Raw genomic sequence first — 18,554 nt, forward strand, 5'->3', positions numbered from 1 at the left:
GTCTGCTCTCTAACAGCAAAAGCACACAGAAGATTTACTCACTGGCTTTATGTATCATCTCAGTTCTTCTCAACTTTCACAAGGTGGCCTTAAAATAGAACTCGTATTCTGATTCATTCAGGACAAATTAAAAAAAGATGAAAAAATTGTAAATAACACTAATACACTAAGGGTATTTGAAGATCCTAGCAGAAAATCAAGCATTCAATTTTAAAATAAAGCTAAAATTTAAAGGAAGATACACCAACAAAGTTAACACTTAAATTTTTATTTAGGATTCATTCTTTAATATTTATGTTCTCATAATGTTATCATTTATGATATATAATGTTATCATAATATCCCATGATGATAACATTTGTGAGTTTAACTGTATTCCAATAGTCTTGAAAGGTTTTTTTTTCATCTTGCAGAAAAAGCACAAAAGCACTAAAGGACAGCCACTGTAGTTCCAAATCAAAATTTCTCCTGATTCTTGTTCTCTTTCCACAGAAGCTGGTTTAAAACACTGCTCTGTTTGAGAGCTTTTAGACTGGATATGTCTTCACTTACAACAGGCACTTCTTCACTTTGATCCTCAACTTTTGCATCTTCACTGTCTGACAGCGTACACAGGAGTGTATCATTTTCATAGGTAGGAAAATAATACCTGAAAGCAACAAAACACAATTACTAGACAGTCACACATTTTGTTTGAGAGGCTGAGACAAGAATTTTAGAAAGGAAAGATGAGCAAGTCTGGTTGTCTGGAATGAGAGTAAACAGCACACCCAAAAAATCAACTTCACAGTGCAGGTATCAACAGTGTAGAGGAGTCCTAGAGAAAGCTGACAACAGATGAGCCCTTCCTCCTATTTCTTCAACCATATGATACTACAAAAGAGACTGCAGATCCATATTTGTCCCCCAACAAAGGCTGAACTGAGGTGTTTGAGTTAGAACACTCCCTCTGCTCTACCACCTGGTAGAGAGCATCATTCCTGGACCCATACAGCCTACTTAGAGTCTGAACCAGTGCTTTGTTACACTGTCTCTCTATTTTCCATGGAAAAAACTATGGGTAAACTACCAATTGGTTTTGATGCCTCAAGTTAGGTGGACATCATGCATATATGTACATTAGACATGCAAAAGAAAGGGCCTGACTTGGTTCTAGAACAATTTTGCAACAACAAACTTCTCTAGGATAGTGAGTTGAAAGTGCAGATCCCATGTATATGAACACTGCATCCTGGATGCAACTAGAAGAGGAGTAACCTATGTTCATTTTATCTTCAGACTGTATAGAGATTTCTAATTCTGAGTAGTTCTGAGAGCATTTATTATTTTATCTGAGCCACTAGAGTTAGGGAGCTCAGGGCACTGTTGTATTTGTAAATCCCAGAACCTTCAACTTACTGTTTCACAGAAATTATCAAGTAAAAGTATAAATGCTGGAAGAAATGTATTTGCCCTTACTGTGGTTGATCCCATGTAGACCTGGCTGGCAGGAATGCAATGTGTTTGGTCTCTTCCATATGACTTATCAATCCTCCTTTGGATTCAAATTTCTCCTGGCAGTTGTAACAACGACAATGATGGATTTCTCTTCTGATGAAATTCACTAGCTTTACTTGCTGATAGAAGTTCAGACCTGGGAGAGATGGTAGTGAACAAGTAACATAAGTCTTAATTTAAAATGCTTGCTTGGATTAAGCATAAGGATTGATAAGAGTTTACCAAAGACACCACTGCCTGCATGCTGTATCTTCGCAAATTAACTGAATAAGTGTTTACTCCCAGCTGCTGGGAAACCAACCCTTCTTTTAGTGCAAGAACTACAAACACTTGGTTTCCTCTCAGTCTGTCTTTAGGCTTAGTGACAGAGGTTCAGGAGGAGGCAGGTAGGTTGAAGAATCTTGGGAAATGAGAGAGAGACTGACTATAGGCATTGTAGCCTGGCTTCCCTGGGCCAGCCTCAGCAGGCAGACAGGATGCACGGTTTGGAGCATCCCCTGCCCTCCCTGAGCACAGTGACTTCAGGGACAGGGGCAGTCCCTTTCAGCAGACCTGTCTCCTCTGTGACTGCCCCACGTCCCCAGGTGTGACAGTTGTGAGCCCCTGCAGTGGAACCCAGCAGTGATGAGGACAATGGCTCACCCAGCACAGACATGCCACCAGGGTTAACTCAGCCTGTGCCCTGCAAAACAGCTGCTCCCATAAGGAAAAAAAATACAGCTCATTGTCACAGAAGGTTCCCTGTTGGAGGGGATGAAGGCCAAAATGCCAACCAGGCTCACTTTTAGGGGAAGTCTGCTGCCTCCTTGGGGCTCAGGTTCAATGTGTGATGAGAAACCTTCCTGCCCTTATGGGTGTCTGTTAGTGATTTTTCAGGTGGGCAGTAATGAAGTTGAAACAAGAAATCCCAAGTCAATCAAGAGAGACTGCAGGGTCTTGGGAAGACTAGTTAAGGGATCAGGAACATAAGCAGTGTTTCCCTCTGTCCTTCCAGTTGCAAGGAATAATGAGGGAAAAGCAAAAAGAGCCAGCAGATCAATACCTGGTTCCAAGCCTGGTGTCACTGGAAGAATTTGGGGTATTTGGATCATGGGTGTGTGAACATGACCCCAGGCCTACTGGTGACAGGTGAGACACCTGAATCAGAGGGGGAAAGGGATCCTTGCACAGGAGTTCGCAGGGCTCATTGAGACAGTTTCAAACTAGATTTGAAGGGGGTAAGGGATCCTTGAGTCACCATGCCTAGAGATATTTCAAATAAGTGCAGATGTGGCACTCAGAGACATGGTTTAGTGGAGACTTGGCAGTGCTGGGTTAATAGCTGGCCTTAAGGATCTTAAAGGTCTTCCACAGCCTAAATGATTCTATTCTATAGCAGAAGGCAAACATTGGCCAAACAAAGCTCCTAGCTTGCAGGCAAGCATTAACAGGTATAACAATAATAACAACAACAATAATAGTAAAAATAGTAATACTTCCAAGTCTTCAGCAGCCAGACCTGGAACTCATAGAGCAGGTATTTGTAGAAGCTACTCTGCAAAAGAATCCAATGGGTCTAAAGAAAATAGCACACATCCTTGGCAGCAGCGACAGCTCCATAAAAATAAAGTGTTCTTGGCTTGCTTTTGTAAGCTGGCAGAAACAGTTTCCATTATGGAAAAGTTAAATGTCTCTACAAAAATAAAACAGATAAACTTGTTTTCCACTATTCTTATGATGTGGTTTTCTCCACACTAGTGGCAAATGCTGACAATTACAGCCCCTCTTACTCACCATGCTCTGACTTTATTTTAGGAAAGTGAAATCCATGTGATTTCTGGAGGAAAAAAAAAGGGAAGGAAAAAAAAAATCTTATTTCCACTACTTCTACTATTCCAAGTTAAAAACAGCTCAGCTTTTCATGGGCTGACACAGACATATACATGAATACACATACACAAAAGCGTGAATGCATGAAACAAACCCCAGAAGTCTTGGTTCATCAGAAACTTTTGCATTCATATTTAATACTGTTAAATAGTTTATTAAAACTGAAACACAGATGCTAACCATAAGATATATTAACATCTTTTACATCATAGTGGTTTCATGATTTATTTCTTTACTGCCTGTAGCAGTCTGTACACTTACAAGTAATAGCTAGTCATACTCTTAATGTAAAGCTTGACTTCTCCGCATGTTTTAAAGAATAGATGCTGGAGGTCCTTTAGTTCTGTGCTGAAGAGGGCATTTTAATGCAGCAGCTGATTTGACCTTAATAAAGATGTTACAACCACAATTTTTAATTCCACACTGATGAAAAAGCTGTTATTTAAAAGAACTCTTACCTGCATGTGAAGATAGAGTTTTTCTGTGGTGTCTGCTTGCTGTTCACAAAACAGGCAAACTGCACATACAGGATGCTCTTCCCAGTCAGACCAATCTCTTATGAATAAAAGTCAAAAAGATTCATTTAGTCTTAGGAAAGAGAAGAGACATTTTGAGAAGGGCAATTCAGATTCTGCTTTCACAACACTAGAAATAAATCCAGAGAAACTGAATATTTTAAAGGGGTGGAAAAGACAGCGTGGATTTATAGCTGGATACATGATTACAATCTGGTGTAGAGTCTAAAAAAATTAGAAATTTGAGAAAGACTGAGCAGTTAATATTGGGTAATTTCTATGCAGACAGTCATTTAATCCTACTTTAAACTGTCTGCACTAATAAACAGAATCCTAACTTCAATTTCTATCCAGTTTGGCAAGTCATTTAATATTGCCTTCAGTATTTATTTTTCTGAGGTCTTTTAAAATTGCTGTATACCTTTCTAATCTTTCAATACACCAGCCAAAGTAATAACCATCAGGCAGAGCTGACTCTAAGTGTTATTTACTTATGAAATATTAATTACTCACTTATGCTACATTTAGACAAGTACACAGAGAATACTTTACCAAAATATTTAAATCCTAATGCTGCTGAGAGATAGAACTATTACTGCACCAGGCAGAGTCAAGTAAAATTACCCTCAAGTCACAGAGAGAATCAGGAAGATCAGGGACCTTGATTCCCATAAATTACTCTCTGATTATTCAATTTGCTATGGCCAAGGAAATCACCTCTGCAGTGATCTGAGGGCCTGGACCACAGAAGAACGCAGAGGAGGTGGATGTTGCCCTGAATCAGCACTGCTGAGAGGCTTCCTTTGAAATCCTTCTTTAATCTCTAGTTATTACTTTTTTTATCAATTTTTAATACAATTTCTTCTTCATACTGACACTTCTGATGCTTACTTTTAATTTTTAAATTTGAGCAGAATCTGTTCAAATGTTTTCTGGTGCAAAATTAAACAACAATGCTTTTTGTCTACATCATTACAAAGACAGAAGGCTCTTGTTTGAGCTCTAAGGAAACAAAAAACAAGCTTGTGGTTGAAATATGGAAATTACAGCGCTCATTGCTGAAAAGTGTTTTTAATGAGGACAATTTGGAGCTGATTTGATTGGCTTAAATGAATTTAAACTGTGTACTAACTGTGCACAGCATTTTCCCTGCAACTACTTAAAAAAATAATGGTCCTGCAAGTCTGTGTAATGGATACATAAGTAACTCTTACTCTTCTAGGCTATCCAGTAATTCCCGGTCATCCTCTGACTGCACTTCCTCCCAGGACTTTCCAAATTCCTGGGGGGAAAAAACAAAAGAAAAGACAAAAACATCTCCTAATTCTCATCACACATTTTCACTGAACTGAATGAACATCTCAGAAGTCACAATCAATGTCTTATTTTGGATCACTTCAGTACTGCTGTGAGTAAAAGGTAGTCATACAACACTACTTTAGTAAGAATTTTTAAAGTAAGAATTATTTTCATCATTTAACAGGGCACTTCCCACACAGAGCTGAGAGGAAGATGATTCGGCACAGAGTTCTCAAGAAAACCAGCGGTGCAATGCTGTCATTATATTGCAAAGGTTTCATATTCTTGTCTCCTTATTGCAAGAGTTTCATACCTCCTTAATGTTTCTCATGGGCATCTCCTCTAAGCACTGCCTCTGTTCTTCCTGCAGTAGCTAACCAACTCCACTTCCCCTCAACCCACCAATCCACTCTTTTATAACACTCTTCTTCTTATTGGTGACAGCTGTGGCCTGTGAAAGTCAGGCCTGCTCCTAACCTCTAATAATTAACCCAGCTGCAATTCCTTGGGGGTAAGATTACTTTCTATACTACCTTTATTTTCTTATATTCTATCCCCCTACAGTGCAACACTTCCCAAGTGTTCCTGAGGCAGGTATGTTATCAATACCTCAAGTTTGCCCTCCCATCTGCCCACCTTGCCTTTCCAGCAGCAGGTGCTGCTCCATGCAGCTGCCCCACGTGGGGCTCCAGCTGCAGCACTCAGAGCTGTCCTTGCCAAGGCTGTGCCAGTGCAAACAAAAAACATTCCCTGCAACTACTTCAGCTTAGCTGAAGTGCTCCAGAAAGTGCTCCGGTGTCAGCTCAGCCAGTGTGCTCCAGAAAGCAGGACAGCCAGGGCACAGAGCTCCACTTTGTCTTCTCTCCTCTTCTCAGGCATGAACGTAAGCACATCTATTCATGGTGTTCTGTTCCTCCTTTTGCTTTCTGTGTTGTTTATTTATACCTTAAAGACCTTCAGCAAGAAGTATATCACAATACATTTGTGCAGCCTTCAGCACAATGGGAGCACTCTCAGCAGGACTGAGATGTAAATAACAGTCAATAAAAAGCTGAAGGGCTCTACTCAAATACCAGCAGTGATCTTTAGCTAGTGTTTTTCTTTCTTGGGATTCTTCTTGCCTTAACAAATAAACCCAAGTAAACTAACCAGTAATCAGAATAGTATTTTTGAACCTGATGGCTATGGAGGATTCACAAAGATTACAACTGATGATCTTGTCCCATAAAAAAAAAGACAGCTAATAAAAAGATAATACTTTAATTGATTTTATTGAAATATCCCTACTAATAAATATATTTAATAACATTCTTAGTAACAAGTGTGATTATTGCCTTCATGGGTGTTTGGAAAAAGAAGGAAAAGATATCCATCATTTAACAATTTAATGAGAATTTTTAAAGTTGTTAGTGTCTATCAGGAAAATGATAAACAATTGTCCCTAGACAGCTCTAAACATAATGTCATCATATATTACAGAATGAAAATTGTGTAATTAATTCAGTGATACTACATGGTAGTGTGTAAGCTCTCTGAGTGAGAGGGGAGACTCATTAACGTCACCATTACTGTGAGATATCATGAAGCCATTAACACCTCTCACCACATGTTCTCCCAGCTGCACACTCCTTTCCTATGTCTGCTAATGCTAGCACCTTAATGAGCACATAGTGGCTCACAACCACTGCAAAATGAAGAGGAATGCTCACCATGTTTCCCCTTACCAGCTCAAAGTGTATCAGCACAAGAGAGTATGTTCAAAACAGCAGCCTTAAGCTTCACCTTTTAATTGAAGGTGAAAGGGAAAAAACATGCCTGAGCTTTGTTATTGCTGATGTTTTTAATGGTGTTTCTGTGAAGAAGGCAGAGATGGAGCTTGTAAGATGTCTCTGTTTCCCTCATCTATTTATATTCAGAGGTGAAAAAAGAAAAGGAAAAAGCTAAAAGCTAACCAGGTCTTGTATCACTGGAAAATTGCATGGTGAATGGATAACTAGGAACACTGTGATGAAAGTGGCAGGAGACTGAATCTGAGCAATTGGGTGGAAAAGAGTTCTTTGAAACATTCCTAAAAATCCTTCAGGTTTTTCTTCTTTTTTTTTTAACACTTTTTCAGTTCTCCATCTTGATGGGCATCTGGGACCAAGGGTGCCTTTGTTAAGTATTCAATTTTCTTTGCTTTTTCATCCAAGATGCAAGAGCTGCCAGGAATGATCTCTAGAGATTCCCAAGAAATTCTTAACAAAACCAGAGAAAAAATGAGACTTGACATTGCTAATAGTTCAAACACTAGAAAATGCATAATTAAAAAAACCCTGCAGGCCTTGCTATATATTCAAGAAAAAACAACTTTTTCTTTTAAATACTTTCTGTGTGCCTCACAGAGAGGATGATGCTATAGAAAAATGAGAACATGCAAATGTGTGTGGTTTGATTAATTCCTCTTCCAAAATGTAGTCTAAATGCACAGAGATGAAATGCTTCACTGGCAATTTACCTTTGCAACTACAGTGCTGTTCTACAGGAAGAAAGTCTGTGTGCCTCACTGAGGCAACACATCCCATCTTGAAAAAAGTGCAGAGATGGGAGAAACTAGAAACAGCAGCTGGTATCTCAAGCAGTGTTCCCTAAAGAGCAGTTCCCAAACTACATGCAAATGGAGATCCAGGCCTGGGCAGCTCACAAACTCCAAACATATGCTGATTTCCCCTGCAAATTTTCCCTTTTTCTCACCTGCCTTGCTGTGATGATCTGAGTTATGTTATGTGGTTTATATTGCTGCAGGACTCGAGATGGTGCGTCAGGAAGAGGAGATGGCCTTACCCCAATGTTAGTTAATCCTCATTGGATGAATTTCAATATGAAGCATTCCCCAGTTGGGGGATTTTATTAAATCTTGAATCATCACCAACTTATGAAGAGTTTCCCTTTACTATTTTACAAAATAAACACTACAAATCAAAAGAGGTTAAATATAAAAAGTGATTCCCATAATAAAATATTCTTCCCCTGGCCCCCAGATAATAGTGATGACCTAGAGCTTGGCAATAAGGAGAAAATATCTTTTTGTTTTTGAGGAAAATAAAGGCTTTATGAAACAAGCTTTCTAGTAAGTAGCAGGTACCATTTCTCAGCTGCCTAGTTCAGTTGTAAGTGTATTAATTCACTGATGCTACATACTGTATATAGATACATGCCATTAGTCAATTTGAAAACAGACATCTGGCCTTCCTACAAAGGATACTCCATACCTAAAAGTGCTGCTGGTAACAATCAGGTGAATACAAAAAGGAAGGTCTTGTCAGTCTGGGTTTGCCTCTGTTCCTCTGGGAATAAGAGAGTTTTAATACTGCCTTCTGTTCTTTCATGGCCTCCAGCAGGCACCACATTACAAAGTTCTTCTCTCTCCATTTTTACTTGGCTCTTTGTGTAAGGTGTGCCATGGGGCCACAGGATAATACACACAGAGAAGCAAGGAAATTAGGTGTTTTTTTTTTTAAGAAAAGAAAATAAGGAATTCTACATCTGTATATCATAAATACGTTGTTGCTTAGTTCTTTGCACTCCAGTGCCAATTCATGTCTCTGAATTAACACTTCAAGCCATTCTGTAGGATTGGTATAATCTTCCACACTTACACAATACAGTCAAAAGACCTCCAAATCCACTGGGGAATCATTTCAGATGTGATATGTAAACCATGTTTGTGTCTTTGAAATTGTATAATCCCCTGGGCATTTACAGCAATGTGAAACACACACCTCTAACACTCATTGGGAAAAATGAGTAAATCTTGATAGTACACATTAAAAATCATTCTGGTAAGTTGTGAGGTGTTAGGGGAGAGAAAGAAAATCACTACATTGAGCCATTACAAAAAGCAGATCTTGTGTAACATCTAGAATTTACTGAATATAGCTGCAGCTTGAAAAAAATCCATCCTATCATATTTAATATAATCTACTGTAGAGCATGTATGTGCTCTACAGAATATCTCCTCCTTAAAATGTAAATGCCAATCTACTGAACTCCTAGTGAAGAAACTGAGGTTGTTCCTTTTAGTCTTCCTGTCTCTGTGCAGAAAAAAAAGGGTTATAAAAGGCTGTTTGGAAAGCAAACACTTTCCATTATGTAGGAACATTCCAAAAAATTTCCTGTGTGCAAACATGTATTTTATTAGTGAACCATCTTATAAGTGTTTAAGACAGAGTTTTTAGTCTGTTTTTGACCTTTAAAAAAAATTCTTCCTTTAAAAGAAGAAACGTCAGAAATTCTGATGTGGGTATAGTCAGAAGGATCAGAAAGGCTGAGCAGAAACAGTCCCCTGAGTAGACTGTAGTGGAGACAACTGAAAATGTGTGGAAAGACAATGTGGCTGTAGCAGAGCATGTAGAGCCAGACAAAGAATTGTGATCATTCAAGTATGTCCCAGAAGATGTACTGGCGCAGATCTTGCATATGCAGTACCCACTGCCCAATTTTAAACATTTTGGTGGTTTGACATAGCTTATCTGAGTCATATTTACTGTTGTCTGTAATTTCCAGAACATGAAGGAATGCATGTCTGAGTGATGCTACTCAGTGACCAGCACCTGAGCTGGATCAGGCTGGCACAGGAAGGCACCCTGCCAGGTGCTGGCCAGAATCCCAGCTGCAGGCAGAGGGGACCAAGGCCCTGACTGTCAAAGTCTGCATGGTCTGGGGCCACACAAGCAGCAGCATCACTCAGAGCACACCTGCATGTGGGTCAGCAAGCAAAGAACACAGACCATCCTCAGGTGATATGGGCAAGACCACCAGCTTTGGAGCAACTGGAAAAAACAGGTTAGGTATGTGAATATCAGCCTTGCTGTCATATTTACTTTGGCATATTCTGCTTATTAACATGGCACAGCCATTGTGTCTGTATCCATGTTATGACCTCCCTGTCTCTCCCATGTCTCTCAGATTTCTCAAGTAGTGCTTCATGGTTCTCAGAGATTCTGGGGAGTCACCCAGCTCAATTTCCTGATCTAAGATGGAACAGATTAAAATGTAAACAATGAATGCAAATGAGAGACAAAAGATCATTTAAAAAGATGCCAAGTTCTGAAAACATAATATTTCATGCAGGACAAGCAGAGAAGGTAGAAACTATTAAAATCACTTAAAACAATTATATGAAATTAAAATCTGTTAACTTCCAAAGGAGAAGTAAATGCTCAGTTCTGTGAAGGATCTAAGAACATCTACCCTACACAGCTTCACAACTTTTTCCTCACTGTGTAGCAAATACAGGTCAGTTTTCAACATTGAGACATTTGAATATCTAGGAAAAAACCTCCAGGTCTCAGATCACTGATCTTTGGAAGAAAAATATAAAATGTCACCAAGGGAAATCATTCTGTCTTGGTTAGAAGGGGCTTGGCAGAGCATTAAACATATAAATTTTTGTTCTCAGTATTAATATAACACCCATGGAGAGAAATTAAAAGGAAAGAGTAGGTAAAACAGTCATGAATGCCTATTTATAACCTGGATATTAGCACATGTAGAAGGCACAAAGACTACTTCAGGTGAACCACAGTTATTTCTGGGACAGAACATAGCAGCTTTTGAAGCAGCTCCTATATTCATAAGTTGAAGGCAGCAAATGAAAATCTGTTACATACACATGCACACTCTCTCAGAGGTCTGAGATAAAAAAATATTTAGCAACATACACCTACCTGGAGGCTAAAAACTAACTGTTTTTCTTTCATCTCTGTGTCTTTCATTTTCCTCCTCTTTGCATTTAATTTATCCTCTGAAGAGCACTTCCAGCTTCAGGTTTGTAGAAAATGAGCTCGAAGCCAACTTGCTTTAAGTTAGGCCTCCATTTACTTAATTGCTCAATCTCACCTTCCCTTCTGTTTTTAAAGCAGAGACTGAGCACTAATGACATGATGATTAGTGTCTCTTCAAGCTACACTCTTGCATCTCTCAAAATCAAGTCTCAAGAAAAAATGTTTACTAGTGCTTAAGTTTGACAATTATCCAGAATATCACACCATAAATGAGCATACTTCTTAAGAATACTTCACTTGATTTTTGACCTTTATACTAATTGCTAGTTTGGATTTATTCACTTTTAACCAGATAATGTCTGTATCTCTTTAGTCAATTTGCTAATTATTCACAGAACTACTTACCAAGTAATTAATGATATAGAATTTGTCATATTCTTTATTTTTGGCATTGATTCTGCGATGCTGCTTCTTTCTCATGTGATCTTTAAGTGTGTTTTTGTCTCTGAAGACTTTTTCACAGTATAAACACTGCAAGCTAAGATAAAAAGGTAAACAGGTTAAATTGTTAAACAGGTTAAACATGTTAAACTGAAAATAGTGTAAAATAATAAACTTAAATAAGCTGGAGTTATATATAATATGATTAACCTAAGCATGTCACAGCAAACTAAAAGAAACAGAAAGCTTATTTGAAAAAAAAATAATTACAAGATAATCTTAGATCACAGTAGAGTCAAACAGAAATAACAATCACAAAAAATGATAAATATAGATAACAAAAAATTTTACTATTTGCCCCATATGCAAAGTGGGAGAAAAGTCTGATTACCCAAAGCAGGCACAGAAAGGCTGCTGATTGCTCACTGTGTGAGCTCTGTAACTCAGCATGGACTTACACTAACATCCAATCCATCTGTAATTGCTCCTTTGTAATTCAGATTGAAAAGAAACAAACTGTGAACACACTACTTATCTTTTGAAACAATCTAAATTAGCTAAACAGAAAGTTTTTATAGTTGTACCTCAACAGGGAGGGCAAATGAAAGTTTGCCAGGATGGTCAATGGGTTTTGAAATCCTAAGTAAAATTCTGTAAGTAAATTCATATCCACACAGACAGAGTAGTAAATATAATTCACAGACAGACATACATACACATAGGTACCTGCATATATGTATGTACATAGACAGGAAAGTATTATTTAGGTGTATATACACATTACTTAAGAAGGTGAAAACATTCATTAACAAATGAGAATTTTACCACAGTATGTATTTCAGAGCAATTCAAACAAAACAGAACATGCATTGCCTTAAATCAGCATCATAAAACTGTTTTGTTTCCAGATTCCCCTCAGATATTTTGTGTGCAGCAGGAATTCAGGATTCTCAGTATCATTCTGCCTTTCAAGACATTTAAGAAGTTTTGAGCTCTCCCTATGCTTGCAGACTTCAAATCAAGATTGCCTTGCTGGGGAATCATAGGTCTGATGCCAGAATACATCTATGAATTTTAATATCTGCTTTGCTCCACCTGCTAACAGCAAAGTGTTTGCTCTACTTGAGAAAGGCATTCCCATGAAGAGTACAGAAGGCTTTCTGTCAGCATACATAATGCAGTTTTATTTGCCTGAAACAAGATTTTTCTCCTCTAGTAATTTATTCTCAGGTACTATTCTACTAGCATAGCTAATATGTTTATTCTCAGCTGTAGGGGGAGTGGCCTTTCACTCCTCTGGACACAATTTCAGCATGTGCATTAACTATAGAGAGGATCAGGTTTGAGAAAACCGCCTTGAACTGAAAGCTTCAGGTCCTACTGATGAACAGTAGAGCTGCAAATTATCAGTGAGCATGGTAATTCAGTGCATTCGGCAACACCAATGATAAAAGAGAAGGCATTCTTAAAATGTCTTCTTTTCTGGGAAAAGTTAACATGTATCTATCCCCTTCTGCTCTGGGTTGGCTCTCTAAGCAGTACAAAAGGGAGAGAGCAAACATCCCACAGCGATGGTAGATGGAGGCAAAAGAAGACTGGAACAAGGACTCTGTATTCAGCAGTTAAGGAGATGTTTAGCAAAAAGTTTGTCACGATGAGAAAGAACATTAATGCTAACAGTTATGAGAAAAAGGCATGTGCTATTATCGATGTCAAACTGTGCAACACCTAAGTGAAACATGGCACTTGACTTCATACTATTTATTAACTGTTTGGAACTGGCTTTCAATAAGGCAACAAAAAGACTTCTAAGAGGACTCATAATAAACTTACATGTTCTCTTTGCTTCTTCTTAACTAGTCACAAATGTGGAATTCATTTTTACTATTTCCAAGTTAAAAGAAATACAACCCAAGTTTATTGAAAACAAACAAAACTCTACTCACTTGTCAAGCTTTTCCTGTAATACAGCCAAAAACTCATAGCAGTTCACAATGTTATCTGGCAGCCCAATGTTAAAGGCATGCTCTCTTGCCATATGATTGAGAAGAACAGATCTACAAAAGACATTCAAATAGAATGTTACATATTCTTGCATATACATAAGAATAATTTAATTACTTATTTAAAATACACCAATGGCTCTAAAACTGCATAAAAGCCAATGTTAAATAAACAGTAATAGTCTTGCTGCCACTGCTAGGAAATAAGAATGCAATTTTATTGAAACAGGAAGCTTTTCATTTTCAGCTCTGCTGAATGTTCAGTAACATTTCAACTGCTCCATCCACATGCATGAAATATAATCCTTTAAATGAAAATTACAATATAGTTTATTTTGACCCTCGCTGTTAGCAAAGCTCATTCATTACTCTGTATAAGCAAATCACATTTCAAACAACCCCCTTGAGAAGCATTCCAAAAAGCCCTTCGTCAGACTTCTCTCTGCTGGTTAGCAGAGCAGAAATTCTTGGATGCAATGTGCTTTTACATCAATATTGCTTCACACCAGCAACATGAATGGCACTCAAAAGTGTACACAAAATAATGGATGTTTAAATAAGATATTCTTCTGACAGACATATACTGGTAAATTCCTTAGGTGCCCAACCTCTCTATATGCCTCAGCTTCTGCTTTTGAGGACTAAAGAAATATTTGAATATTGATGCTTGGTTTTACCTGGTCCAGGCATGATTTTCAAACATGCCCTCTGCCTGTCAGACTCAGGAGGAAGCAGAGGATGTCACCAGGCAGTAGAGAGGGACACTCACAGAACACTGGGATGACCTGCAGGAAAATGACCCCTGGTGCTTCTATCTGTCCAGATTTACCAGAACTACCCATGCAAGCAGACTTACCCTCCCCAACTGAAACTGATTTACTCTGAATAAACACAGTTCCTTTGGAGCATGCACTTCAGTGCAATTCTTGCTCACACTTGACTGATGTTGTAAAGCCCTCTGCTCTCACTCTAATTTTCCTCTCCTCTTTTTCATTTGATATTCAAATTCACACTAGTTAGGTGAGTTTTAAACAAGAAAGTATACAACTGGATGAAAAGTTTTTTTAGCCATCACACTAGCTTACACAGCTGTCCTTGTCACTAAAACAGTTGCAAAAAGAAGTTTCTCTTTAAAATGGTTTGTTCCCAACTCCAGCATACTGTGTAGTAGAAATAATTGCACTGGAATAAATAAAAAAGTTTGAGAAGACAGAATCTATTTAAAATGCCACTTCAATTGAAAGAAATACATAAACTATACCTTAAAGTTAATTCTAGCGTCTGAGTCCTACCATTATGCATTAACTGGTTCAATGACATTGAAAACATAAACAAAGATGCCGAGCAGGTATCAAAAAATAAAACAGAAGCAAACAGGGCAATAAACAAACCTGTTTCCTGTGAATTCTTGATCACAGAACATACACACACTATGAAAACTTGTGTCATATCTCTCTTGTTGTTGCTGTTCTAGAATTTCTCTCTATGAAAAGGAACAGATATAGTTATTCAGAGAAAACCATAATCATAAAATCATTCCATCACATAAGTTTATTATACATATTTATCCTTACTTGTAACAATGAACATATAAAATTGAAATGTACTGCTGGCACAAACCAGATGTTAGTATGTTTTGAGTGAGGGTTCTCACAGATATTCCAAATTTTTCCAAAGGCAGTATGTGTCCCAGCTAAGCTCCAGTAAAATTATCTTAACTTTATCTACATGGTGCATGGAAATAAATACAGTCCAGGGTGAGATCTTATGCAACTATTTAAATAGTTTTGTATAAAATGTATCAGTTTAATGTTTCTAGCTGTGATTCAGCTTCACCTCTGGTATCAATGAGCAGGTTTATGGGTAACCACCTAACACCCCATGGATTGGCAAATTCAGTCCTACACAGCTACTTGCAGGCGACCTAGAGGGCTTTTTCCTGGTAGAGGACACAGCCCTGGCAGTTTCTGTAAGAAGCTGTGGCACATGCCACAAGCACTCCTGATGTTGCATTACACTAAACTGGACTAACACCTTCTTCCCCTCCAGTGCATATCTTCAACCTCCTGAACCTTGTCTCAGCCTCAGATTGTGACAAACTGGGGATCATACACAAACAGCTCTTCCTGGGAAGCTGGGACAGCTTGCAGTCTTGGTGAAGACTCCTCTTTGGGGTCTTTACTTACTGGGAGAAAGAGAAGCTCCCACCTAAAACTACCAGTCAGACGATGGGTGAATATCTGTATGCATGACAGCAGGACAAGGTCAGTGCTGTTGTAGGAAGCATGTATTTTCAAAAAAATAGGTCTGGGGATGTTAGTTTTTTTATTTAAAGAAAACACCCAGGTGCCTTATTCTGACACTGCCCCTCCATGTATCCTCAGTTTTGCTGCCGGTACTTCCTTGCCTGGCAGTGCTTCACAACTAGGAAATCTTTGTCAAGACTGTGTTTTTCCAAAAGACTGTATCTGTTTTGTATTTCACAGCCTTGTCAGCTATTTCAGCAAGCTGTGCTCTCTAACCTACTTCAGGCTCATTCCTTGGACTCTCTCAATACATCACAATCACCATTATGTCTCTGCATGACATCCACCTTGGCTAGCTCCCTGCTGCAATACAGCCTGAAATATTCCTAAACTGCAGTTTCAAAACTGCAGAATGAAATGCTTCAGGCAGCACATTTTAAAGACAGCATTTGTCCTTGTTTGGGCTTGCTGTTGGAGACAGCAGTGAGGATTCAAAGGATGCAGAAAAATCACCAAAAGTTGTATAGTTCTGGTCTTTATTCTACGCAACTCACATGAGCCCATTTGCCAGCTCACTCTTAATTGCTGGACTTGTCTGGAGGTAAAGGCTTTACAAAGCAAAATATCTATTTAACTTGCAAGTCAACACTCAGATTGCAGCAAAGGGAAATGAAAAAATAAACAGACTTTATTGCTGTAACTAAAGAAGTGACTCCATTAGCCCCAACTACAGCTGCAGCTCGATTTCACAAAATCCTTCTGTAAAAACCGAGGATACAATTCTGAAATTCAAAACAGTGATAACTGCAAATGATTTTGCACCAAAATAAAAATGCATATTTCTTTCTTTCCTAATTTAATTACTCTGTAAACAAAACCAGCACTTGCTTTGGGTTAAATTCTCCACTCATTCCAGAGTTTGAGGAAATGTCTACTTGCAGAGCAGATGAGATTGCTCACCTGCCAACAGACTCCTCATGCCCTTGGCACTGCAGTGGAGAGAAGGCTTAGTTGGTACAGAACTGCATAGTAAGAAACACCACAAAATCAGAAACAAATGCCCTTTAAAAAGCAAAAAGGTACACTCCAATTTATAGCAGCTAGGAGATATTATTTGTAATAAGATGGTTCTATGTAAACATCAGCTGCACACAACCCTTTTTCCTCCCTGAAAGCCACAAACATGACATACACGTGGGAAACAAGTATCATTATGACACTGCATGCCCACATGTCTTTCACAAACCCAGAAGTTTTGTAGAAAACTGTTAAAGATACAGAGAAGTGCAGAAATTATGCACTGTGAAGAACCACTAAATAGCATTCCTCAACCTCAAATCACTTAATCATTGAGGTTGCAAGGATCTCTTGAGAGCAACAAGTCCAACCTCTGTGCCCAAGCAAGGTCATCTCTACCTGGCTACCCAGGAGTGTGTTGAGTTTTCTTTTGACTGTGCACAGGGGAAGAGTTTACAACCTCTCTGGGTAACTTGCTCTAGTGTTTGACCACCCTCCCAGTAAAAAAAAAAAGTGTTTCTTTGTTTTCAGGGGGAATTTCCTGGTTTTTAATTCATGCCCATTACCTTTTATCCTCAGGGCTCAGGTGAGAAGAATCTGTCTCCTTTTTCATTCGTCAAGTATTTATACACATCAGTAAGTTCCCCTTAGTGAGCCTTGTCTTCCAGACTCAACAGTCCAAGCTGTCTCAGCCTCTCCTCCTATGCAGGATGTCACAGTCCCTTGAGCATCTTTGTGCCCCTGCACCAGAGTTGCTCAAGGAAGTCCATATCTTTCTTGTACTGGAGAGCCCTGAGCTGGATCCAGCACTGCAGATGTGGTCTCAGCAGTGCTGAGTAGAGGGGAAGGACAATCTCCCTTGACCTGACTGCTACACTCTTCCTAAACCAGTCCAGGATGTTGTTATCCTTCTTCACCATGAGTGTGCCCTCCAGCACAGGACTAATGAAAGACAGAATGTAAGGCAGATAAATCAGGAGACAAGTCACGAATGGTTTGGATAATACTAAGGACAAATTCTTCACCATCTCTTCTAATACAAAAACCTGACAGGTGTGACATGACAGGTTCAAAATGACCAAATACAAGGCTCTCTCCCAGTGTGTGGTCAAGCTGCTGCACAGCTCACTCCTGCAAGTAGTGGGGATCCTGGAAGGTGTTGTGGGTTCAGAGTTGGAGGCTCATATTACTGAATTCAGAAATTTTTGAGCTGCCAATTGCAGGAGACAAAGTGAGTATTTTGGGAAAGGATCACTACTAGATCAGAAGACAGCAAATACCAGAGACACTTAGCTGCTGTCAAGGGTAAGATTTTGATCCAGACAAACCTTTTTTATTGATCCCAGACAGCTTTGGAAGGGAAGCATCCTAGGCATGACTGCATCAGCTGGTTTTTTGAATCCATGCTAATCCAGTGGGCCTATATAGAAAGGCAGGTTTCAGCTCAGATAACTCTTAATTCCATGGGAAATCTCCAGTTGAAGAACTACCACCAGAATTTCTCCTTTTCAGAAGCTGGGATCCTATGGAAAGCTGTGTAAGACTTGTATATATTCCTCGAATTCTGGGGATTCACTAGTCATTCACTACTTTAAGCTGAAGAATATTACTGTTGCCAGCAAGCAGGAATAGCACTCACAGAGTAGCTGAACCAACTGGATTTTGCCTGCCAATCCCAATTTCCCTAGGACTAGAACTTGGGTTTTGTAAGGTTCTCCTTCATTCTGAATGCACATCACTTACTGTGTCTTTATTTGCATGCTGTGTATGTACAAACTTGTAATATAAACATACCAGAAGAAACAGCACAACAAAGGGTTAAAAGGCCTGTGTTGACAGTTCTCTGGACATGGCTGCCAGCACTAAACTGAGGAATGTAAAGACCCCAAGGCCTGCACTCTC

The 18,554-nt window shown here is 38.9% G+C and overlaps 1 protein-coding gene across 1 annotated transcript in view; it reads right to left on the reverse strand.

The window, feature by feature from the left end:
* Positions 1-252: 252 nt before the first annotated feature.
* Positions 253-18,554, reverse strand: part of ZNF277 (zinc finger protein 277) — a 41,783-nt gene continuing 23,481 nt past the window's right edge. Inside the window, exons 5-12 of the mRNA XM_059472381.1 lie at positions 14,781-14,872; positions 13,333-13,443; positions 11,351-11,483; positions 5,096-5,163; positions 3,825-3,921; positions 3,271-3,313; positions 1,459-1,633; positions 253-649 (exon numbers count right to left, since the gene is read on the reverse strand). Coding sequence (XP_059328364.1) covers positions 457-649; positions 1,459-1,633; positions 3,271-3,313; positions 3,825-3,921; positions 5,096-5,163; positions 11,351-11,483; positions 13,333-13,443; positions 14,781-14,872 — 912 coding nt within the window. The 3' untranslated portion in view covers positions 253-456. The remainder of the gene's footprint in view (positions 650-1,458; positions 1,634-3,270; positions 3,314-3,824; positions 3,922-5,095; positions 5,164-11,350; positions 11,484-13,332; positions 13,444-14,780; positions 14,873-18,554) is intronic.

The sequence above is a fragment of the Ammospiza nelsoni genome, chromosome 5 (genome assembly GCF_027579445.1).
Source record: "Ammospiza nelsoni isolate bAmmNel1 chromosome 5, bAmmNel1.pri, whole genome shotgun sequence".
NCBI classification, from domain to species: domain Eukaryota; kingdom Metazoa; phylum Chordata; class Aves; order Passeriformes; family Passerellidae; genus Ammospiza; species Ammospiza nelsoni.